Here is a 25,918-nt window from a genome sequence, read left to right as displayed (position 1 = left end):
TTGAACCTGTCAATTGCCAAAACCTACAGGAGCAAGTATGGTTACCCAAGTCTACCACCATATTAGTTGATCATCCCTGAACTTCGTACAAGACCTCTTTGTCATAACCGGACTAGTGAGGAGCCCAGTTTCTGGATAACTTAATCAGAGACTCAAGCCTACTTTGTTGAACTAGAGTGAGAATTCCTTGATAATTCATTAGCTTCAGTCTGTTGTCAGTCATGCTTTTCATAAATATTCTTCGCACCTCCTTTTCCAGGCTCAGAATAGACTTTCCTCTTTCATGCTTGGTCTTTGCATTGAAGGATTCACAAGCGTTGTTGTGTATATTGTCTACCTTTGGCCCTTCACTGAAATGGGCCTTTGTCCAAGCTTCCTTCGGCCACTTGGCTAAATAGTCCCAAGCTTGTTGATTAATCCTCTTGACTCTATTCATATTCCTTTTGAACTCAACCAGAGTCCTTGATCTTGCACACTCCCAGACCAAGTCTTTCAACTCGATGCTGCCCCATTATTTGGAAAAGTTCTACCACAAATGCCAGACACAAAATCTGTGTGGAACTTGTAGGAGTTCTTTCATAGCAGATATTAACCCCTGCACCAACAATGAATCCCGAAAAGATATTTAGTCAGTTAAGTCCTTAAAAGAATCATCATTAAATCAGAATGGTCCTTAAAAATTAAATCACGAGTCAAATTAGTCCTCACCTTCTGCATGTCTGAGATGAAACACAAGTTATTTACTTCGTAGTCTCCCAAGTCAGAGAGGAGTAGCTCTAGAAACTATTTCCAATTGTCTTTATTCTCCACATCCACAATAGCATATGCAATCACAAAAATGTGATTGTTTGCATCTTGTCCACATGAAGTGAGAAGCTGTCCTCCATGTAAGGTTTTCAGGAATGCTCCATCTAACCCTATTAATGGCCTACACCCTGCCTTGAAACCCTTCTTACAAGCATCAAGACAGATATAAAATCTCTCGAATTGAGGTGGATTATCAGTAATGGGAATGACACCCACTTAGACAGTGGAACCTGTATTGGCAGTAAGTAATTCATGTGCATAATCCCATATCAACCCATATTGTGCAGCCTCATCCCCTTCAACTATCTTCCTAGCTTTCTTAAGAGATCTGGTAATGCATGAACTATTAAGCTTTACATTGCACTTCCTAACAAACCACTCATACACCTCCCTGTGCTTCATCTTTAGATGCTTCCTAAGTTTTGGATATAACTTATTCACAGTCCATTCCTGAGTTGCAGTCCTATTTTTTCGCTTTCTTGCACAAGTGTGATTGTCAACTAATGTTTTTACCTGCCATGAACTATCACTTGGGTTGTGTGCACAGTATACCACCCAAGGACAATCTTCACTCTTACAAACAGCCCTCACTCTAACCTTGTCATTCTTCGTGAACCTTATATTCCTACCCCATTGAATAGTATAATCTCTAGTGGCAGCCATAAAATGTTTCTTGGACTTGAAAATTATGCTTACCTCAAATTTCAGATCACCAAATTTGGCCTTGTTATTATACTGTGGATGCACAGGTGGACCTTCGTCCTCAGAGTCTAACTCTTGATCAGAATCTTCTGACTTCCATTCATCTCCCTCTGATGATTCCTCATAAAATAAATAATCATTTGATTCTGAAATTACATCGATTCACCACAAAATTATAATACAAGCAAATACTTCACAGAGATCTATAACACAAGCAATTGCAATAACTTATAGACAATTAAATAAACAATACATGCATCAGAGCATTCATCAAATTTGATATCCTCCTAGCTGGAGTCATTAGTGTCAATAGCTTTGTCCTCACTTTGTCAATAGCAGGCCTATGCTTCTCTCTAAGATCCACTTTCTTGGCCCTAGAAGACTGTCCTCCATCAACTCACACTATCACTGTCACTATTGTATACAGAATCTCCTATAACTTTTGGAGGCTTGTACAAACTGTCTTCAGCGTTCTCATATGAATCATGAGAGTTACTATCATTATCAACTGGAGTTGCCTTAACTTGCCTTTCAGATCTTATTTTGGTTGTATCTTTTACCTTCTGATTGATGTTATTGGCTGGTGAAGGCTTTATAGAAACTTTAGCAGCCTGGGATTTAGTCCAAGGCTTGGGCTGATGGATGGGCTTATGTGTGGGCTGAGGAGTGGGCTTCTGTGTAGGATGAGGTGTAAGCTGAGGAGTTGGCTTAGGTGTAGGCTGAGGTGTGGGCTAAGGTATGGGCTTAGGTGTGGGCTTAGGTTTGGGTTGAGGTGTGGGTTGAGGAGAGGATAACTTACACTACTAGAAAACTAGTTATTACAGACGGATATTTCCGACAGATTTTATCCCACAGAAATACAGATAGAATTTTAGAGGGATTTTTTTGTCGAAAAACAAAAAAAAATGAATTAACATAAATTATAGACAGAAAATAGAATCCGTCGATAATTTTGTCAGTAAAATTAATTTTTTTCGTGGAAAATGATTACAAACAGAAAATCCGTCTGTAATTAAATAGACAAAACACTATATTTTATTAAATTATTACAGACAGATTTTTCCATCTATAATTTAAACTTTTTCGTCAGAAATATTAGAATAAGGAGTTAGGTTCTTGAAACTCCCAATGGTTCATTTCACTTTTTCACGTTTTCCTTGGATTACTCCCTGCCTTCTCTCTCCGTTGAAGATGTGACGTCCTCCGCTGTCGCCGCCGCCGTGGCTGGTGTCGCACGAGCTCCCTCCGTCTCCCTCATCACGTTTGCTCCCTTCATTGCCATCGTCGTACGAGCTCTCTCCGCCGTGCTCTTGTCTTATGAGCTCCTTCCGTGCCGCTCTCGTCGCTGCTTCTTCTCTCCTCGCTGGAGGTTTGCCATCATCTCTTCTCGTCGCTGTTAGTTCAGGTAGGCCTCCGCCTCCTTCTCATCCATATTCCTAACCCCTTCCATTTTGATTCTATTCTGATTTCATTATCCCTAGCCCTAGCCTTGTTCCTTCCCTGTCCCTTCCCTGTTACGATTATGAATCTAGGTTTTCATTCTTTTTTTTATTATTCATTGTTTTGATTCTCATGCATTTCTTCAGGAGAAGGTTACGAACCCGTACTAATCCAGAGGAAGAAGAGGATCCTGAAGCAGAGGTTGAAGGTTCCACCAGCTTTGAACCAGTTCACCAAGACCCTTGACAAGAACATAGGTGCGTAAATAATTATCTCCATTTTGTTTTATTTGTCTTGTTTTATGTTTGTGTAATGCTTCAAGTGTAGTAATATTTTTCTCTTATTTATTTAGAAATTTTTTTATGTTAATCATAGCTTTTATTGGATGCCTTGCTATTTAGAAAATTGTTGTTTCATGAATTGGACAAGGCCTTGTAATTATTCTGACTTACTGCTTTGCATAATTATTGTGTCTTATCTGTTTACATCTTAAAACATTAGATTTTGTGAGCATGATTACTTTTGCTTAATTCACTATCAATTCTTCTATTCCTTCTAAGAAAACTGAATTGAGATATTGCATTATCTTGCTGCAGGCAGGAGGTCTTGTTTTTAGATAATGAGATTGCCTTCAATGAGGCTATCATTGAAGAAAGAGAGCAAGGCATTCAAGAAATTCAGCAGCAAATTGGTGAAGTAAATGAAATTTTTAAAGATCTTGCTGTGTTTGTGCATGAACAGGAAGCTATGATTGGTAACTTTCACTTCTATTCTAATTGAGTACATCTCTGTTTTAATCCCAAGTTTTTTATTTGTCCAGAACTTCTCATCTGATCTGATGCCAAGAATTTATATTTTTTTAGATGATATTGGGTCCAACATTGAGCAGTCTCATGCAGCAATTGCACAAGCAAGATCGCAACTTGCTAAAGCTTCAAAGACTCAAAGATCAAATTCTTCTTTGGTAATATACATTGTGTAATATTTGCTTTAAGATTTCACCTCTCATGTGTTGTTTTAGATGTTGGGTGTGGGAGCCGTGCTTCCTTGTTGTTCTTCTTCTTCTTCTTCTGAGCTCAACCCTGCAATTCGGTCAGCTACTGTCCAAACTATATCTTATCTGATTCTCTTTCATGGTTTTAGACTTGTTGGGCCTTTCTTAAACATAGGTTTCTTTGTTGTTTCATGTTTGCTTATGTTGATAGGTCAGAGGTTTCATTTTCTGTTGGGTCTTGCCTCCTTCCTCATCCAGACAAGGTACTAAGAGTGCTAAATTCTGATTATTTAGCATATAGCTCGGTATTCTATTTGCTCTTCCAACTCCTTTGCTATCTCACTCTTTCACCATATAGCTCGGTATTCTATTTGCTGCTTCATTCATTATTCAGATCATTTCTTTTCCTTATTTAACTATGTTTATTCAGCTTTTTGTTTTTCGCTATTTGAATCTACTTGCTTTATGGATTGAGATATATAAATTAACTCTTTTTTATGTTGCTTGTTGTAGAGTTTTCCTCTGCTGCAGCAAATTCCATTCATTCAGATTAACTACTAAAAGGTCTATACATGGTTTTTTAAATCTTTGGGCTTGAGATTGCAGCTTATTCTTCAATGGTTGACTGGGATATTTGTGCTTATCTATGGTTTTGTTGAGAGAAAGCAGTTTTCTACTGACATCTCCTCCAAGTTGGGAAGTAGTTTCTCTATTGTTCTCTTTGTCATTGTGGTGGTAAGCATTATGCCTTGTCTTTCTCTTATCTTAGTACATGGCTACTATACTGCTATAACATATTACTTTATTACGTGTTTGGAAATCGGAATATATTTCATTTCTTTTGTTTTCAGTCTGTTTGCACCATTCTGACTATGATTGCTACCTTGCCTGTTGCACAGCTTTTCTTCTTTCACATCCTCCTTGTTGAAAAGGGAACTTGGCAGTTGCTTGCTACATCATTAATCTGGCAAAAAGAAAATGATGGAAGCCAATTGAAAAATATTCTGATATTTGTGTACCCTTTTTTGAATCCTCTACAAGTTCATCTTTCTAGTAATTCTCATTAAGCGTACATTTTTGGTGCCAAATGTTATGGTTATTGCTGAGTTACTTAGGGAATCAATACTTATGATTACATCATAGCTCTGACGGAGCAAGAGCAGGAGCAGCAAGGAGTTGGTGGTCAACAAAGTCCTCAAATGTCAACTGTTAGCTCACTTACTGGATTTAGCAGTGCGAGCTCCTTCACTACGTTCCAGCGTGGTTCGTGGTGCACACCACCACACCTGTTCGATGAAGATCAGGTAACATTTTTTTAAAAAAATTCAACTTGCTTTTGGTATTAATGTGCTTTCTTTGTCAGACATGACATCCCTGGTGCTTTTGTGTGTTCCATTTTCTTACATGGCACCATATGTTGCTTTCATTGGCTGCAGTTTGATGTAATCCCACCAAAAACCGGTTCCGTAAGCTCACTTGGAAAGAAGAGTATTTGAGAAGAACCATCTAAGAGAAAGAATCCTGAAGCAGTCAAAATTAGTCCTTGGACATTAGCGCAATTAAATGCAAAAGAGGTTTCCAAGGCTGCTACTGAAGCAAGAAAAAGGTCCGAAATTCTGTAAGCCTGTGGTGAGACACAATGATGCTTTCAAACTAGAGCCATAGAGCAGTTTTGGTAGCCGGGGTCGACAAGTCCCCAGAATCGACAACAAACGGCGTACTGCCAGCAAGCAGGGTTTCCTTCCTGCTGACATAGCTATGGCTTCCATGACAAAAGGTCCTGTTTTCAATTATCCTATTTTATTTATGCACACAAATCTTATCTGACTCCCTCTCAAATCTCAAACACCGAATCTAGGGGTCTACTTGATTCTGGAAATATAACCATTTCAAAAACTTGTTTGACAATTATAATTATTCAGGATGTCCATTCTTCTTTTATAAAATTTGAAAAACCCATTATCCCTCATCCACTCTTTGTGGAGGTTTGGATATTCATGATATACATCTTACAAATATCCTTTATGTGTCTTGCAGTGGGATTTGAATATACTGAAGAAACCAATAGTTACTTATGAATGGTTAAAGCAATGCTCAGAGGAGCATCGTGTTGTTCCTCAGGAGTCATACAAGGTCCTTCCTTTCTCCGGATTGACGATTTGTGTTACTGGAATTCCAGCAGGTTATAACATAGCTATCTGTTGGTCTTGGTCTTAATAAAATTGTTGGATCATGGATGTTAATTTGCTTCAATTATTTCAGATAAACGCAAAGAGATTGAGAAGCTTACTTTACAAAATGGTGGAAAGTACTCTGCAGAATTGACAAAGAAATGCACTCATTTGATTTCTGATATATCCTTCAAGTGGTCCTCTACTTTTAAAGAGGGTGTTTCTTTTCTTTTTTTTTTCGGATATCAAAATAGGCACAATCTCCTTGCCTTCAGTGTCTGCTGCATATCTTTCTTAATTCTACTTAATATTCTTTTTAAGTTGGCTGTTGGCTTCTTGACATACTCTCATCTCAAGTCAACATTAACATTTGGCTCATTTTGATAATGTATTGCTGTGTGATTGCATTATTGGGCTTCCTGTATGAGTGAGCTTTTCTGCTGATGTGCTAACTTTTATTTGTCTCTCCTAGTGTCCCATCTTGTATAGTTTATGATGAGGGTAATGATGAAAGAGACCTTCAGCTCCCTCTTTGTAAACAAAAAGCAGCACTACCAAACACCCGGTACTTCTCTTCTCTTGATTCACCTTTCTTTTATGCACTTTACACCTCTTAACGTCTTTGCCCTTTTTCCAATAGTGGTTCCACCAATGACAAGGCGTTGATCTTGGAACCTGCAATTCGGAAAGTGGTGAGTATTTAATCTATTATCTATTTCTAGCTGAAGTGAGTTGTTTGTTTGTGTATTTCCATATTGAGAAACTTAAACTTGAGCTTTTGGAAGGAAAAGAAAGTGTTATTGATTGTTCCTTTTTCTCTAAAACTAGTTACAAGAGATGGTCCCTCCTTGAAGGTCCAGCTGTGTGTCCTGAAGGGTGATTTTGAAAGTGAGGATTGGACTGTTGAGGAATTCAATAGCAACATAGAAAGTCCAAGAGAAAGAAAAGGATCATTACTCAAGGGAGACACGGCTATTATTTTCAAGAATGTTAGCTGCTGCAAAGGCAGCTCAGGAGTCGATTGACAATGGCACTCTTCTATGAATACATTAAAGTTTATGTATTGAATACATGATAAATTTAGTATGGTTGAACAATACATTGAGTTTAGGTTTTGAATTATAGTTGATGTATCAATACACTTTGTTGATGTATGGTTGTTATTTATTATTATAGTTGATGTATCAATACATTTTGTTTATATTTTTAATTATATTAACTTGTTTGTTTATAATACTTTTCTTTTAGTTTGATAATACGATGAACTTGTTTATTTTTTGAAATATTATAAATATTCGAATACAAAATAGATAAAAAAATATTTTTATTAAATTTATATTTATTTTGTATGAAAACAGGTTTATTTTTGTAATAGAAAAATCTAAAAAAAAAATATTTTACCTTACCGACGGATTTACAGACGGATTTTCTGTCTGTAATCAGAGTGTAAGATGGTTTTCCAAGATTCAAATTACAGACGAAAAATCTGTCAGAAAATTCGTCTGTAATTACAGACGGAAAATCCGTCAAAAAATCCGTCTGTAATTACAGATGAAAAATCCGTCAAAAAGTTCGTCGTCTTCGGGAAATGGATGAAGAATTTACAGAGGAAAAATCCGTCGGTAACTGGTAAAAATCCGTCGGTAATTTTCTGACGGAAAAAAATCTGTCGGTAAATAATTTCCGACGGGACTTTTACAGAGGGACAAAATCCGTCGGTAATTTGGTCGGTAACCAAAAATCCGTCTGTAATAAAGACTAAATCTGTCTGTATTAATCCATTTTCTAGTTGTGTTAGTGGGCTGAGAGTTGTTCCTTTTTTGCTGAGGAGATTTTTTTGTGGTCTTACAATTTGGTTGAGTCTTTACTTCATTGTGGTCCTTATTCAATTTCTCTAGGGGTTCAGGAATGGTTGGCAACTGTAGTACATCATCATCATCCTCGCCCATGCAGTCAACTACGTGTGGCTTAGAAACTACATGCTCAAAATAGATGTTTATAAGGTGATGATTCCTCCTGCAATCCTTAACCAATGCCAACAGATCAACACCATTTTCTAGCCTCCTCAAGCCATCGTCCAGACGTGTTCCAGGAACCTTCCACAAGCAATTGTTCATCTCAGCATATCCTAACTCCTTATAATATCCCTTTACAAAAAACACATCTAGAGTGTCTGCTTCTACACCCATTAATACTTCAGTATTATTTGGTTCGTAAAACAGATATCCTGATTCATCTGTTTTTAACTTTCCACCATAGTGAAATACAAAGGTCATAGGGGGACCTTCCATCTGCAACCAAAATAGCAACACACTGAACTATTGGAATTTTTTTTCAAAAACAAGAAAAGCAGAGTCATCATCAACTACAAAAATGAAAATAAAACACACACATGCAGCTATACAGAGCACAAACATTGCTCTCAAATCTCGAAAAACAGAGTCATTCATGGGTCACCACGCAAGCCCTAAGCCTGAACATGTTTTTCAAACCCTAACATTGCAAACAGTAACAATGGATTTCCAACGATCATAAAAGCACATTCATCAGCATATAAAACCACAATCAATCGCAAAAAATAACAAAAAAAAGTAACCTACTTCTCACGCAAGGCGATGGTGTGCCCTCTTCGCTTGACCAAGGTTGTCGTAAACCGGTCACCTTCAACTCCAACACAATGTCGTCGTCGATCTAGGCTGATAGTCGCTGTTCAATGCTTCGTCTTTGTGGAGGTGAGAACTGAAGACGAAGGGATTAGAGAGATGTTTTGTTTTCAAAAGAAGGATGGAATTAGAGAGATGTAACGAAACAGGGATGGAAAATGAAGCGTTGTAAGGGGTGACCAAAGAAAACGACGTCGTTCAAACTTTTGCTGACAAGTCACACTAACAGCCAGGTAAGCAAATGGTAACGTCGTTAGTCAAATAATAGACGGAAGGACTAACGTTACCAATTTTAAATTTTTTGGGGATAATTTTGATTAATTTATTCTTTCGGGGATCAATTTGGAGATCGAGTAATCTTTCAGGAACTAATTTGACTATTTACTTAATTAATAATTGTAATTACATTTTTACTATATTTATTTATAATAGATCAACTACTAATAAAACTATTCTAATTGGGCTATTGAATCTACTTTTATTTTCATCTGATCCGCATAGTCATCGAATCGGATCCAATCTAATCTGCACTCTAATAGGACCGGATCGTGATATAAGATCCAATTCATCCATAAATTCGATTGAATGAATTTAGTGCAGATTAGATCGATATTTTAACTATATTCAATCCGATGCGTATCTTATTTCTATTCTACTTCTAAAAGAAATTTTAAAATTCTTCCTAGATCCCCGTTAATAAAAAAAATCAATCTTCAATCCAAAGCAACAAAATATATTTGATGCATAAATCTAAAATTGATCCAAATATGTTGTAATCTTTAAAATTGGGCCTAAAGTAGCTATCACCCATCTTCTTTCTATTCTGGGCTTACCCAGCGGCTCCTTGCCTCTCTGCCCTGGGCTTCACAGCTGCCGGAAAAACCATCGGCGGCGCGCCAAGCACCACCGTTGGTCTCCAGTTCCTCCTTCTCTTTCTTCCCTCACTGTTGTTCTCTGTTGCGTTTTCTCTGTCTTCTCCCGAAGCCGCTGCTACCGGTGCGTGAGGTTTAGTCTCTGTTCGGGTCTCAACTTCACGATCCCAGGGAAATACCGCCGCCAGGAATAGTAGTGGCTTGGCCACGATTGAGGGAACCCGACGGAACAGAACGCCTCCTCTCACCTTCGCCGCTTCGTCAACTCAGGTCGTCTTGACCACTGCGTCGTTCGTGGCGGTCTTTCTTGCAGCTGATCCGCCTACGACCGCTGCGTCTGTGAACCAGCAAATCGGCTTTGTTAGAAAAGTTACATTGCTAGACGCTCTTGCTGGTAAGATTAAATGGTGAGTTTGTAATTCCCTATATGCTGATTTTGATTTATCTGCTAGGTACTGATATTGTAATTTAATCTTTTGAACTTTCAGTGCTTATGTTATATGCTAAGTCATTGCTAGAGGTTTTGGTAATTATCTAAAGATGTTGAAGAAATATTTTAGGACAAATTAGTTAACGATTCTTCTTAAGAAAGATATTATAACTCTAAGCTTACAGTATTGTAATACCCTTTTGGCTATGTCCTAGAAGAGTTATTGTTATTGTTTCATGTATCCACATTACTCTCTCTCTCTGAATTTCATACGCTATTTTATTTTGTCTTCTTAATCCTTACTGAAAATTCTCCCAAACAGTATTCTCTGATGCCCATCTGGAAAGCATGATAAATTAATCAGCATCAGTGAGAAAAACCTGTACTTGTGGAGTCCAGTTGTTTCCAAAAAAGCTGCACAAGTATGAAGTTCAGACTACATGGTATATGAAGTTTGTGACCCATGCATGCATAAGAAAAACTTGTATTGACACTAAAACAAATGATATTGTTATCCAAGTAACCATCACTTGTTATAATAAGTTAATGATTTGAAATGTTGAATGTTGCACACGTGACAAATTGGGAGAGTAAAATGATGAAAGATCATTTAATCACATGCAAATGTGAAACAAATGATTTCTCTCTCCCTCAGGAAATTATTCCATTCTCCTTGAAAGTGTAATATTAACATGTCATCAATGGATTAGTTATTTTATTTCTTCCTGCATCAACTCTGAAGATAATTGTTTTGTTGGAAGCTATTCTTTTGAGATTTTGAAAATGATTGAAGAATTTGTAAATGGATCTCCCTAAAATGACTAAGAAATAGATTTTATATGTTGTCCATAATGGGTCTTATTTTGTCTTAGATAATAGAGTCTAGAGTGTATTACTAATTCATGGTAGCGTGATTGCTAAATGCCTAGCTGTAGTTTGGATGACTCTGACTCTATGATTTTATGATTTGATTATTTGGGTTGGAGAAGGAAACTCAATATTAACCCCCATCTGCATAAAAGTTGGACAACGCAAAATTACTAGGGATATTGGTGTTAGATAGCATTGTATTTGAATGTAAATGTGTTTGGACTTTGATAATCATAGTTTTAATACCTTGAAGAATCCGCTTTACTTAGTAACATGTGATTACAATATACCATATTTGCGAATGGCGGTGCAATGACTGTTGGAATAACATGAACCCCAACATAAAATGTAGATACAATCATAAGATTCAGCTAGCATGTCCCACAAGATATCTGGTGGGACATGGGATCCACATGATGTGAATTCTGTTGCTGCAACTTATGAATCATCTCTCCAATTCTGGGATGTTAGAGCAATGGGGTATGTAATGTTCAGATAACATAATTCATTCTCGTACTGATTTATTTAAATAGATGATGATAAATGGATAATATTCCACAATGGTGAGCACAAACATGTTTTTGATTTTTAAAAAATGAGTAAAGTTAGTTTAGTTTTATTAGAACTTTGAATTACGTGGTAACTTGATTTTAGCCATCTTGAAACATCATTACATGATTTTGTTTAGTTTTGAAAGTAAATATATTTCCAGTTTTTTTCCCCTTTTCCTTAAGTAAATTACTATTTTCACTTGAAGTTCACTATTGTGGGTTAAGGGAGAGGGTTATATATTCCCCTGCAAGCAACTAGTTTTAGTATGAATTAGTATCACTTGGAATTATTGTCGATTAATAGGGTTCTTTGAATCTTAGGAAGACTATTTCAGTTGTATGCTCCCATGTGTGCAGTGTTAATTATCACCCTAAAAGGAAACACGTACTTGTAAGACTTGAACTTTGTGGTCATTGTTGAACTGTTAAATGTGTTTATACATTTTCTCAAAAATGGTTAAAAAATCTGTGTCTAATATAATGTGTTTTAAGCATTTTTCCCCCTGAAATTCACCAATGATTATAGATGAATTATCATCATTGCTATCGCTGACATTCAGCTGTAGATTCAAATATACACATAGGTTGTCTGCTTTGTTTTTCTTCCTCCCAAATGTTGAAAAATACTTTAATTTAAGAGTAAAGTATCATTTTTGTCCTTAACGTTTGGGGTAAGTTCCAAAATTGTCCCTAACATTTAAATCATCCTATTAAGTACTTAACATTTTAAAATCGTCTCGATGTTGTCATGCCGTTAGTGATTTGTTAATAGAGTTGACGGTAGGACAATATTGAGACGATTTTGAAATGTTAGGGACTTAAATAGGATGAAACGTTGGCGACAAAAACGATACATTACTTTATCATGAAAGTGAATTTTAACAGAATGTATTGCATTACAAATTCAAAACTTTTACTTATCATGGAATGCTTATAAAATGACTAGTAGATAAACTTCCAGAAAAAGAAAAAAAGAGCATGATACATATACAATAAAGTTAAAATTAAACGTTTTTTTCGCTAATGTACCGTACTTTCTTAATGTTTAATTTAATTAAACTTTATTTTTAACTTTGAAATAAATTTTAATTTTATCATTCAATAATATTAAATTTTTACTGTAGCTAATTATTCAATTATTTTTTTAATCATATCTAAGTAAATTATTTTTAACCACATTATTTTCATTTTAAGTAAGTTTATTTTTTTATTATGAGTAAAATTAAAAAATAAATTGAATAATTATATATCGTAAAAAAGTTGATATTATTAAAGGATAAAATTAAAATTTATTTCAAAGTTAAAAATAAAGTTTAATTAAATTAAACATTAAAAAAGTTCGGTATATTAGAGACAAAAAGGTATCATTTATACTTTCAATATGTACCATACTCTTTTTTTTCTTTCCTAAAATTTTATCTACTAGCCATTTTACAAGAATGAGTGAAATTCTTGAATTTGAAATGCAATTCATTCTGTGAAAATTCACTTTCATTTTACTTGATTTGGTAATTTTTCTAAGAGTAATATATCGTTTTTATCCCCCAATATTTTTGTCCTATTTAAGTCACTAATATTTTTGAAATTGTCTCAATGTTGTTATATCGTCAATTTTGTTAACAAATCACTAACGGCAACACAACATTGAAACGATTTTAAAATGTTTAGGACTTAAATAGGACGATTTAAACTTTAGGAAGAAAAACAATACTTTACTCTTAATTTAAATTATGCCACTTCACAGTTACATAGCAGCTGACTTTTGAGATGGTAATATTCTACCATATTCCATTCTTATTAACTCAGTTGAATTACTATGCTCTATTCAGGTTACTTCAAAACATGAGTCTGGGATACGTATCTGAGATCTAAGAAAACCAATAGTTCCCATCCAAGAGTTTCTAGGACATACGCATTGGTAACTATCACCTGTAGTTGAAGAGTTGTTTCATTTCTTAGTTATATACAAAGGATAATGAGAAATAATATGTAGAAACAAATACTCTCTATTCCATGCTTCCCTCGTGTTATAATCATGATTTTGATTTCCAAATAACTTATGCCTTTATGCCATTAAAAGCTTTTTCTTTTATGAAAATAAGCAATTTGATATTGTTTTTGCAGACATCTGATTGGCAATCTGTATTACTTGTATTGCCAGGACATGGATTGTCAAATGTAACCCTGAGTATGACAGAATGATCTTGGTTATCTCTCTTTCTCTCCCGTTCATACAGACAACACACAAACACAAGCATAATGAATTACTTACAAACCTCTTCTATTTGTTCATTTGTGTATGAGGTTATTTAATTATTTTTCATGATGCAGATATTACAGAGTACTGGTACAGATTCAACAGTGAATCTATGGCTTGCCTCTTAGGCAATGATGATGTATCAACTGAGAGGTCATTTTCTGATTTTAGACATTATTAAACATTTTTTATGACTAATATTATTTTTCTGATTTGCCTATGTTTACATTTCTGCAACCAAGCTGAGTCACTTGTTGGGTTGATCCTTTACTCAATACTTATTGTGATTATGAAGACAACATTTGTGGTAAGAGATTTCTTCCTCTTTTACTTAAATTCTTGATCTTTATTGATTTTTATTTCCAACTATTGGTTCATGTGACAGGCCTCACCTGGAGTTCTTGTGAACCATGGATCTTTACATCATCATCCTATGTTGGCAGGGTAAGACATGAGAAAAGCTTTTGGCTAATCTTAAGTCTTAAATTGATAAGTTCTTCTAATGAAAATCAGAAAATGTTAAAGAAAAAACTCTTCAATTATTCTCTGCACCAACTTGATTTTCTCTTATACTATGCATTATGTGGATGGCCTTAGCTATTTTATCCAATCAGCAGTAAGCTTTGACTGTAAAACAATTAGATTTGCTGCTCCTGGTGAACCAATATATTGTATATTGTAACCACCACACCAACACATTGGACCTAGGTTTGAGTGTGTCACCTGAGTTTCTTGATGGTAAGGGCTCAGATCAGTTAGCCTTGTTTTCATCCTACCCTTCAAATAATGTTTTTGATTATGTATTTGGGTGATGAACTTAGCTGGTGCCAATGGCATATACTCATTCATAAGATCAGACTCCTTGATTTAACACTTCTAAGTCATAAACAAAAATATCACCTATGGTTTGGACCCAAGTATAACAATCTAATCAGTAATTTTCTTTCATAATTCTATGCATTTATCATGTAAGTTAGATGTTGACATTATAAATAGCCATCATATCAATTTGGCATTTCTTCTTTTAAAACAAGTTGTTATATAATCAGTTAAATCTTTCATCTCTAGAGAATGAAGTTAAAATATGAATTACACCATTGTTTCCATTTGCCTTCTTGTTCTGTGTCAGTAATTTCCTGTTCCTTTGGTATTGAGATAAACAGATGACTAGAAGACCCAAATGTTCATTACATCATGTCATCATTGGTGGGTTGATGTGGCAAACATATATAATGGTTTATGTGCTTAACATCCTTGACCAGCAATCCTTCATAGCCCTGGAATTTTTTTTGTTTAGGTTGGTTTATGTTTCTAACATATTCTTTGGTAAGTCACCTTATGTAATTCATGGTTAAAGTTCTTTCTGTATATCTTGAATTTGTCTGATGTACAATATGTGTAACTTTGTGGAGATAATAACTTTAGAGTAATGCTACATATCTAAGTTTTTTTATGAATCAAGTTCAACTAAGTTAAATAATAAGACTTGGAATAATGTTAGTCATACCTTGTTTTTGTTATGTTAGACCAACTTGGATGGATTTAGTTAAGAAAAAGACTTGGATGTGTAGCATTATTTATAATGCGTTCAATTACTTAGGCCTAGTTTGGATAAATAACTTAAGGGTCTTGCTATGGTATAACATCTATACATGTAGAACTGATGTCACTGATTTGTCCTCATCCCATATTGACAGCCGCATTTACTGTGGTTGAATTGGATAGTTGGTGGAATGACCTTGCAGCAGCTTTTTCAGATGAATCAGCAGAGGGTTTGTAGTGGTATAATTGTGATTAACCATGTCAATTAGCTTCATTGTTTTTTGGTGAGTATTGGGCTAAGTAGGTTGTTCAAAAACCTGTGGAGTTAGGCCAATGGATGGGCTTCGAACTTCATATGAATATATGACTAGAAAATACACGGTGGTCTTAATTTCTAAGGTAAAACAACCACTAAAAACTTACCAAAAGACAAAAAAGACAACCACTAAAAAATGTATAGCTTTAATCTAAAAAAAATTACACAGGTATTTATTATTATTATTATTATTATTATCATTATTATTATTATTATTATTATTATTATTATTATTATTATTATTAAACAGTCCCAACATATAACGTGAAATACCAAATCTTCCACAAAATAATAATGTTCTATATACTCTTTTTGTTAAAAAAAACACAAATATCTGTTAAAAATTAATTACTTATTAGTTTTATTGCATTGTTTGAAAAAATTACCCCAAAATATATGTAACGAACATGCTCCGATTTTTTATAATAACAAATTTATATGTAACATTATTTGTGATTCCAATCAAAATTTAATATCGGTAAAAAATGTGGCATTTTCCCAAATTATATCCAAAATTAGATCTAGGTTAATTATTCAAATTTTTTTATAACCAAGGCCTTTTCACATTTTTTAATTTAAATTTAAATTTAAAATGAATAACAAAACAACACTTAGGGTGGATTTGGATTTTTCTTTGAAACAAGTAGCTAAATTTTTTAACTTTTTTAAATGGATCATTTCAATATACAAAACACTATTTCACATTTAGTATTTTTAAAAAAGAAATTTTAAATATAAAAATTTGGTAAAATTTACTTTTAAAAATAGCTTATAAAACTAATTTTTAAAAAAGAACTTTCTAAAAGTTATAGTATCTATATTTGATAAACCAAATTAAAAATAATTTTTAATAAAAATAAACAATAATAATTATATTTGATAAAATAATTTTAAAATTTAAAAATAATATAATAAAAATAAATATAAAATTTAAATTTAAAAATTATTTAATATATAAAATTATATTAAATATTTTAAATTCGGTAAAAACAAGACAAATTAATATCATTTAGTAAATACAAACTGTGAACATTCCAAAAATAAAATTAATAAACTTGCCATTAATAAACTCATTGGATAATGAATAAAAATTAGAATTGTATCAATATAATTAAAATGATTAAAAATATTTTCAAGTGATAATAACTGGTGCCATTGTCATCTGATTATCATATCATATTATTATTATTATTATTATTATTATTATTATTATTATTATTATTATTTTCGATTGATAATTAGTTAAATAATGTATTAAATATTGATTTTATATAACTATAATAGAGATATTTTTTTAAATTAATATAGTTATACAATATTACTTAAATGTTAATTATAGTATAATTATAATAAAAATATTTTTATAAAATAAACTTAGGAGATGAAATAGTGCATTTAGTTTGACAAGAAAATGGATTCATGAGAAATCAACATGTCACTTCCCAGGAACGGACCCATACTTATTGAAGAGGGGGCATTTGCCCCCATAATATTTTTTCAATGAAACTAATACTTTTATATATATATATACTAGCGTGATAACCCGTGCAATGCACGGGATTCACGAAATTTAAACCCTTTTAAAAGAAAAATACTAAGAATATAACTAAAATGTATTCTACAAAAATAGACATGTTGTATTAATTTTGAATAATTACAAAATTATCATTATACTAAAATAAAAAATAGAATACAACAATTATTCAATATGTCAATAAATGGCATAACATATTTTCTAAGATAATAAAAGATAATAAGATATCCAAACAATTGTTAGACACTAAAAAAACAGAAAAAAAAAAAAGTTCAACAGAGATGTAGTTTACTATTATGTATTATCTTAGAAACACATAATTTCAAGATACCTACTGATAACAAAATAAAATATATACAACATATATAAATTTGTTCATCAAACAAAAGATAAAATATGTCCAAGACAAATTAACATATAATTCAAAATATCCATCAAATAGAGTTATACATAGGAGGTCTAATGTCGCTGGATCGATAACTCTATCTGCCGTCTAGCTATCGAGCCGAGTTTCAAAGTAATGATATCACCCTCCTTTAAGTTGTATATTCTACAACATTCCCTCCACCCAACTCCAAATTTCCATTCTCCACCTCTTCCTCCACTTTTCAATAAGTGGAAGAAGAAGACATTCTTCTCTACATTGGAATCTGGACCAGTGATTGTCCAAATTGAGCCATCTCCACACAGTTTAAGATACGCAGCGAATTTTGAAGCCAAATACTGCAAAGAATAATTCATAGTTAACACAAACATAAAAAATTTAGGAAGAACATCCAATCAGCTTGCAAGAAAAAAAAGATAAAAAAAAACTCTTTTGAAATCAAGTTACTAATCTAGGTTGTGCAACATCCGAAGCTGTGATTTTCTTTTCATAAGAAACCTATGGAGAGTATCTAATTAAGGATAATACAAATATGTTAGTCGCCACACTGAAAAATAGCAAGTTATCCCATGATATTAAAATCAGAAACACAAAGAAAAAGTTACATCTAGCATTACCTAGGATCAACCAACTCGTTTGCCGCGTGACTTTGTTCATTAACCTCCAATGATAAACTACTTCCACTAGACAAATCTATCGGATCATTGGGATTATCCCCTAGCAGTGCCCCACTTTGATCATTGTTTTCATCAGCATCTGATGAAAACTGATCATCCGATGGTTCAGACCCGGAGAGAACAATCACATCAGCTGATGAGTCCTCATCCATCCTGGTGTACTTTATGTAGAACACTCTTGATACATTATCAAGTGTCTCTGGGTCCATTAGCTCAGGAACATAGAAGTCAGGATCAAGGTGAACTCGGATGGGTTGGTTATCCTTATCCCACAATGAAATAAAAAAAAATGCCAAAACCGACATACCTAAATTAAACAGATGCCCCTCTACCAATAAAATAGAAAGTTCTAATATGTTCAAATGAGGAGTCAGTTATGAGCAACTGATAATTCTTTCTTATCACCTCCAACACTAAACAATTATCTAACTCGTCAATGACATAGAACATTGGCCCCAATTGTTCCCCATGAGTTGAAACAAAATTTGGGGGAAGAGCTCTGTCACCCTATATTCAAAGTTCTTCCCAAAGTTAATTCATGTGTAACAAAACATGCTAAAAAAGCTTCACATAATTTTAACTAATTATTTAGCAAAGATCCTCTTTTTTAAATCTACCATTATTACCAACTGAGCAACACAAGAGAACAATAATCACGTAACTGAACTAACATTATAATGAGAAGAAAGCTTTAGCATAAATAAATGAGAAGATTCTAGTTCAGTAAATAGCTCAATGAATTTAAAAAAAAATATCCATAGAAAAGGGACAAAAGGGCAAAGCAATCACTCCCAGACATGCAGAAAATAGTAGATTTAACAAATTCAAGAACATATAGTCAAATCAGAAATCTAATTAATTGAGATTGATACCATTGTCCAAAACTGCACATTGGCCATTATGTTTCGTTACCTGCTTATCGAAAACGCGAAATCTAAAAACCAGCTCTTTTCCGCTGGGCCAATATACCTGTGTTGCTAAAAACATCCTATTAAAACATAATGGTACAATTAGAATTTAAGACTGAGACTTTTAATCAAGAAAACAACTAACTAAGTATACAAAAAAAATAAAAAATAAAAAACAGTAACACACTAAAAGCACATTAATGAAAAATAACCATGAGACAAAGTTGGAAAACTATTACACAACATATTTTACACATTACAACAACTTCTGAAATCTGGCCTACATATAGATGAGAAGCCAATAAAATTAAATTACAACATGAAAAATATCTTAGTAAGAATTAAAAAAAAAAACTATACATGCCATAACATCAATATCAATATTTAATTGACATTAACATTTTCAAAAGTTAATCTGAAATATATTGAATGAAAAAATAAATGAGATTTCAATCAAATTGAAAATGAAACAAAGAAAACATCTTGTCTAATGCTCAGCACCATACCTGTTTGGATCTTTTCTATTGGCATTCATGGCCATTGAGACTTATCAAATAGAGAGACTTGCAATAAAGATTCAGGAAGAAAGAATAGATATTGTCTCCTACTGCAAAAGAGAGCATCATAATAAAGTCAATCCTAATAGGATTTCAACAAATTCAAGAAAAAACAGCTGATAAAACTGAATCGAGACAAATAAAGAACAAATCTAAAAAACGAACAGCAACCATTCATAAACAAAAGATGAAATAGACGAAAAAAAATATTGTTATTAATTCCAGCAAAACAAATGTCTCAATGAAACTAAACTTTTTTAAGCAGCACGTAAAAGAGGACTAGAAGTAAACATGTACTTTCACTTATCATCAAAAAATAAATATTATAAACCACATAAAAGAGAACAAATTCAACATAATTTATATAAAACAATCATCTCACTAGAAAAAATTTAACCTATCATCGTAGTATTTGATTTGATTCTCATAACACAGTGTTCATTCTTTAGCAATCAAAGGCCACAAAAAAGAATCGAAACAAAAGGTTCCAATTAATCTTTTTACAAGTAGAACAAAATTTCAAGCCAAAACTATTTATAACTAAAAATCAATAAAACAAAAGGTAATAATACAAACAAAAATCTGAAAAAAATTCACAAACAGAACAAAATTTCAACCCAAATCTATCCGTGTTTTAAAAAAAACCACATGAACATCATGCTCAGGATATTCTACAAAATACAATCATAAACTTCCATTATGATTTTTCACATTTCAGGTAGCCTTTTCTAAATATGAAAAACCTTCTATTTAAATTTATATTTCAGTTCAAAACGAAAACAAAATAAAATAAACTCAATATGAGTCCAGAAAGTAAATTTCTAAATACAAACACAAAAAATAAACATTTTCTGCAAGGAAATATATTTTTTATGTATATAATAAATTAGCACTCAGCCTGTCAACAAAATTATAGTTTTATGTAATTCAATACACATCCAAAAAAATCCTAAAAAAACCACAATTGATAAATAAATGTAACCATATACTAATAGATTGCGATTAAAATAACAGTAATTTACAACACATAATTTTATATAGAAGGAGAAAAATTTTAAAAAGGCAAAAAAGCTAAATTTGATTGTCAATTTCTTTTCGTGCAAAAAATTCAGATAAAGATAAATACCAAAAATGTTTATGATACCATAATCCAAATTTTTTTAAAAAATTATATATGGAGAGCAAGATTTATCCAATACATTATCAAATAAATAAATTAATATAAGAGAAAGAAATTACTGAAACCACTCATGTTAATAATTTACATTATATTATGTAACCTTAAATGTAGCTTCTAATTAAGTTGATTAACAAAAGTAGCAGCTACCCACGTGTCACAACCTGCGAACAGGAAGCATAAAAAAAAGGACTTAATAAGAATCAGATGTTGGAGATATCCAAGTATCACAGATCAGTAGTTTTGGAAATCAAAAATTTCTTTCTTTCATTTTAAATCGGAGAAGAACGTCTCCTTGAATGATACATGCATGCCAGTAGCAAAAGAAAAAAAGTGAAGAGAAGATTATGTTGGGACTGCAACAGTTAGGGCAAAAGGTTAAATTGTTATTCTATTATCAGAAAGTTTACCTGTTCAAAGGAATGGAGACGCGGAGAGGACTGGAGCTGATGACAAACTTGTATCTTGTAGGATTATTTGAGGTTTAACGATGCAAAAAGTAGGACGGTGTCTTTCTGGATTGAGTGAGCTGAGACCCCAGAGGGAGAGGATGCACAGTGAGGACGTTAGGTCTTCTTTCTGACCTTTTTTTTTCTTCGCGTGTGTGTGTTTTGTTTGTGAACTTTCTTTTTTTATTGTGTGTCTGTGTGGGGGTAGGGAGGGGGGTGGGAGAAACCAGAGACACCCTTGGTCTTCTAATCTTAACTTCTTAACGTTAAAGAAGTAAAAATATTAATAGAAGATATAAGATTACAATTAAAATAATCTAGATAATTCATTAAAAATAAATGACACTAAAAGAACGGTTATGAGAAATGAATAATTAGACAATACAATTAATTTAACAATTAATAATCAGAAAATTTTTTAATACTTAAGAAAGCTAAAAATAACTAAATATTGAGAAAAATATATGGTAAATATAATTTTTTCTATTCATTTAAGAACTTTTGAAATCAATAAATTTTATATGTCCCAAAGTTTAACTAATTTTTACAATTTTTTGTATTTTTATTTTCCATTGATAATTAGAGAAAGAAATGATGGAAAATGACAAAAAAAAAAAAGAAAGAAATAATTACTTAACAAAAAATGTAGGCAATATAAAACAGATTAACATACAAATTAAAAAATATAAGTAAAAAAATAAGTAAGAATGTATTTTTTTTTAATAAAAAAATATGGTTCTTCCTGTTAAATATGAAACTTGTTAAAAGAAAAGTTAATTATTGTTAATAATGTTATGAGTAAAAATTTTTTTTAGTAATAAAATCTCCCAACCAATTTTTTAAAATAATATTTCCTTTTTTCTTATATAGAGAGAATCAATAACTTTTATAACATTAAAAAAAAGTCAACTTTCTGTAGATATTAATTGTTTATATATACTGTAGAATAAAGTTTTTAATTAACCCACAAACCAAGAAAAAAAAAGAAGAAAATTAAATATTAAATTTAAAAATTATCTTCAAGTACAAAATGAAATCTAAAACGGCTATCAAATTAACATGACATTTGAAAACTTAAAATATCCATTTCTCCAAAAATAATTTTATAAATAAATTGAATCCTGTAAGAAGTAAAATTATAATTTAGCCTAAAGAAAATATATAGTTATAATAATAGTATAGGAATTAGGAATATAAAAAAAAAAATCATCAAACCATGTTAAACAAAATCATTAAGTACAAACCGGTTTAAAAGAAGCCTAACTTTCAAAATTATCTGAACATAAAATAGGAATGTTTCCTTTAATATCAGAAACGATAGCGAATACCCATTTCAGCATCCATAACAACGCAATCTTAAACTAACCCAAGGAATCAGTGAGAGTAAAGTTGCTCCAATCTTTTTGTATCATAAATTAGAATTTATAATTGAAACAGTTAACGGAAAAAGTAAAACAGTTCTGGTCATGAAAGGGGAAAAAGATCATCTAAAATGTGGAGCATCGGAAAACTGGAAAAGTAAATTTCTAATCACCTTTGAAATTGTAAGTTTTATTATTTTTGAGCCCTAGTATCTTATTTCAAGGTGATTAAAGACTTACTTCATCACTTTACCTCATTGTCACTCAGCTCTATAACATGCGGTTGATATGGTGTCGCTGGCTCGACCTGCTATGCTACAGAGATCCTAAATCCATTCGATTCAGCTGGCTTAGACACCCCATTACTCTTCAATGCAAACTTTAATAGTTGTTCTGCCTTAGACACACCATCATTCTTATGTACAAAGTCTATTAATTATTCTAGCTTAGACACAACACCATTTTTATATGGAAAGCCTATTAGTTTCTCTGGCTGCTGTTGATGATTTTCTGCGAAGACAGACATACTACTGAAGTATACAATGAATAAAACTTAATCAATTCTAATAGGCAGAATTAGTTTGATATGAAATAGTTATTCATAAGCAAATTCACATAGAGCTACAGACTCATTTATTTCATTTTCTTCTTTTACTGTCTAACCACACAAAAGCAACCTCATCTAGCCAGAAAATTAAATAGAGAGCATCACGGAACAGAACAAACCTGAACAAACTTAAAAAAACTTCTAGATATCACCGGACTCAATATAGCATCAGGAAGACTCAATCAGTCATCAGAACACGCAACTAACTCACAACCAGAAGGGAAAAAAAAGCATCAATCCAAAAAGAGAAATACTTTGCCACTTTGATAATATAAAAATAAAATTTTTTATTTTCTAAAATTAAAAAAACCATCTTACTTAACTTCGCCAAAAACCATATTCTCTGAACCCAAAAGCTGCTGCACAGTTAAAGAACGGGTAACTAAAAAAAGGCAACAAAACCAAATTTGACTCTCAATCACTTTGCATGTAAAATCTTTGGGGAAAAAATTAAATTAAATGTTAATGATAATTGCAAAATCAACATGGACCTCACATACAAATAAGAATCCCATTAGTTATCCCCACATAAACAAAAAAAGGAAAAGAAAAAACCAATATTTGAAAACATTAATTAGGGGTGCATACTTGAGTTCATATTTGCTTCCTTCAAAGCACACAAGTCACAATAATGCAATTAAAAGGAAGCACAAATACAAAGAGAGAGCTCAAGAAATAGATGATAGGCATAATATTGAATAAAAACATGGAAGAAGACACGGTTTGAATTCGAGGGATAGGGAGCCATTACCAATCGACAAAGAAGACGCTTGAAAAGATGATGATTGGACCTTTGTAGCTGCAACCGCCGTTGCCGAGGAAGTGGGATGCGATTCCTCAGTTGCCTTGAAGCAAGCCGCCGGCATAATATGCATTACGGAAATGAGAATTCGGGAGACAGGGAGAGCGATAAACAGGGCATGAATGGCCAGGGATTATCCGGAGCAGTAGGAGTGAGTTGGCTATCTATGAAAAAAAAAGAAGGGGAAGGTTGGATTTAGGGTTTCAAAAGAAAAACAGAGAGGACGGCAAGCGTTGAAGCGAAAGAGAGATAACAGAGGGAAAAGATGAGGGAAGAATGCAAGGATATACTTAAACTCAATTAAGAAGGTGCAAACATACAGTTTTGCATATCCTTTAAGTCCTTAAGCAAGTGCTCTGTCATAAAACTTTTGCACACGCCTACGACTTATAAATCTGTCACCTATCTGCAAACATAAAATAGGTAATATGACATCTAGTTAAGATAGCATATCGGGAAAAACAAAAAATAATTTAAACTTTAAACAAAACCTCATCAATTATATCAAAATAAAAAAGCAGCAGCTCACACCATTAAGAGTCCGAGGTTAAGGAATCACTTTCAAATAAAAAAGTACTAACCAAAAGGTCCCAAGGAGAGCAAATAGCTACAGCCACAGCTACAGGAAGATTCTGACCCTCCTCACCAAGATACTTTACCTGAAAATAATTTTTCAAATCAAACAGTGGAGTGCAGAAACCAGCTTCTTCCCACAAATAACACAATGTAGAATAAATCAATCATAATGTAAACTCCGACATGAATAGTAATTCAAAAGTAGATAGAGTATGTATCAATGATCATAGCATAGCATAACAACAATCTAAAATTTTGAGCATGATCACCCTAACCAATTTGATAAAGTAGGAATTATCAGGATAGGTCATAGTTTGGAAGAAATATGGACCAAGTTGAAAAGCAAGAAATATCAACAGTAATTCAATTGCTCCTAGATCTTTGGTATAAATGGCACTAGAAGATGCATGTCATTATTTGAAATTTCTACGTTTAGAAATGTTAACAACACTTTTTCACTTCCTCTACTGAGTAAACAGATATTTTTCTGATACCTAACCTCACCCCCATCACGATCGTCACTGCTGCCACAGTATCACATCTTGTTCGTCTTGTTCAAATGCTGCTTATCCTTCTCAGTCTGGTCCGCCAACACCACCGTAGACTTCTTCCTATTCCGATCCGACCCTTTCTTCACCGGAATTACAGAGAGAGTGAGAAGAGATCTGTCATTGACAGGGCACCGAATCGAAGTCAGTTTCACAAAAAGGAAAGTAGGGAGAAACGTTGATGCTTCACCAGTATGTGGAATGCCCTAACCTCAGCTCCACCACCACCGTGGCTATTGCCACAGTACGACATCTTCTTCCTCTTGTTCAAATTCAGCTTATGCTTCTCCTTCTGCTCCGCCGGCACCACCGGAGACTTGTTCCTCTTCCGATCGGACTCTATCTTCGCTCGAATTCCAGAGAGAGTGAGAAGGGATATGTGACTGAGAAGGCTCCGATGAGAATCAGTTTGACGAAGAAAACAGATAGTGAGCAAGAGAAAATGCCTTCCCAATGGAACACCCCTATTCCCCAATCAGATTCATCCTAACTCCATCGTGCGGTCCACATCTATTGATCTAATCCATCCGGTATCAGAGAAATTTTTAACATTTTTTTATGAAAAATATCTATCTCTACACTATTAAAGTGTTAAGATACATAACTATGCTAATTAAATCAATAAACTAATAGAAGCAACTAAGCATTTGATTAGTGATGATAAAATCGAAAAAAAATGGATGAAAAAAATATGTTTTTACTTACTTTTTAGTGGAGTTGAT

The 25,918-nt window shown here is 33.0% G+C and overlaps 1 protein-coding gene and 1 long non-coding RNA gene across 9 annotated transcripts; both read left to right on the top strand.

Annotated features, from left to right (window-relative positions):
* Positions 1-2,647: 2,647 nt before the first annotated feature.
* Positions 2,648-5,439, top strand: LOC107609694 (putative protein S-acyltransferase 22). The gene is made up of 9 exons (XM_088494882.1): positions 2,648-2,914; positions 3,096-3,206; positions 3,546-3,703; positions 3,813-4,041; positions 4,155-4,206; positions 4,550-4,678; positions 4,795-4,983; positions 5,059-5,247; positions 5,380-5,439. The coding sequence occupies exons 4-9, from the start codon at positions 3,971-3,973 to the stop codon at positions 5,437-5,439; spliced, it is 690 nt and encodes a 229-aa protein (XP_088351008.1). The 5' UTR covers positions 2,648-2,914; positions 3,096-3,206; positions 3,546-3,703; positions 3,813-3,970.
* Positions 5,440-9,514: 4,075 nt separating this feature from the next.
* Positions 9,515-15,210, top strand: LOC107609692 (uncharacterized). Of its 8 annotated transcripts, none has more exons than XR_015892447.1 (8): positions 9,515-10,043; positions 10,402-10,522; positions 11,302-11,429; positions 13,330-13,418; positions 13,625-13,707; positions 13,832-14,064; positions 14,143-14,201; positions 14,921-15,210. It is a non-coding gene; the product is annotated as an uncharacterized LOC107609692 (long non-coding RNA). The 8 variants fall into 8 exon arrangements; XR_001613235.3 differs by having other exon boundaries at positions 9,516-10,056; XR_001613238.3 differs by lacking the exon at positions 10,402-10,522 and having other exon boundaries at positions 9,517-10,056.
* Positions 15,211-25,918: the final 10,708 nt, after the last annotated feature.

This window comes from Arachis ipaensis, chromosome B7, assembly GCF_059453495.1.
Source record: "Arachis ipaensis isolate K30076 ecotype BB chromosome B7, ASM5945349v1, whole genome shotgun sequence".
Taxonomy (NCBI): Eukaryota; Viridiplantae; Streptophyta; class Magnoliopsida; order Fabales; family Fabaceae; genus Arachis; species Arachis ipaensis.
Note: the sequence above shows the minus strand (reverse complement) of the source record. Positions and strands in the feature narration are given on the sequence as shown.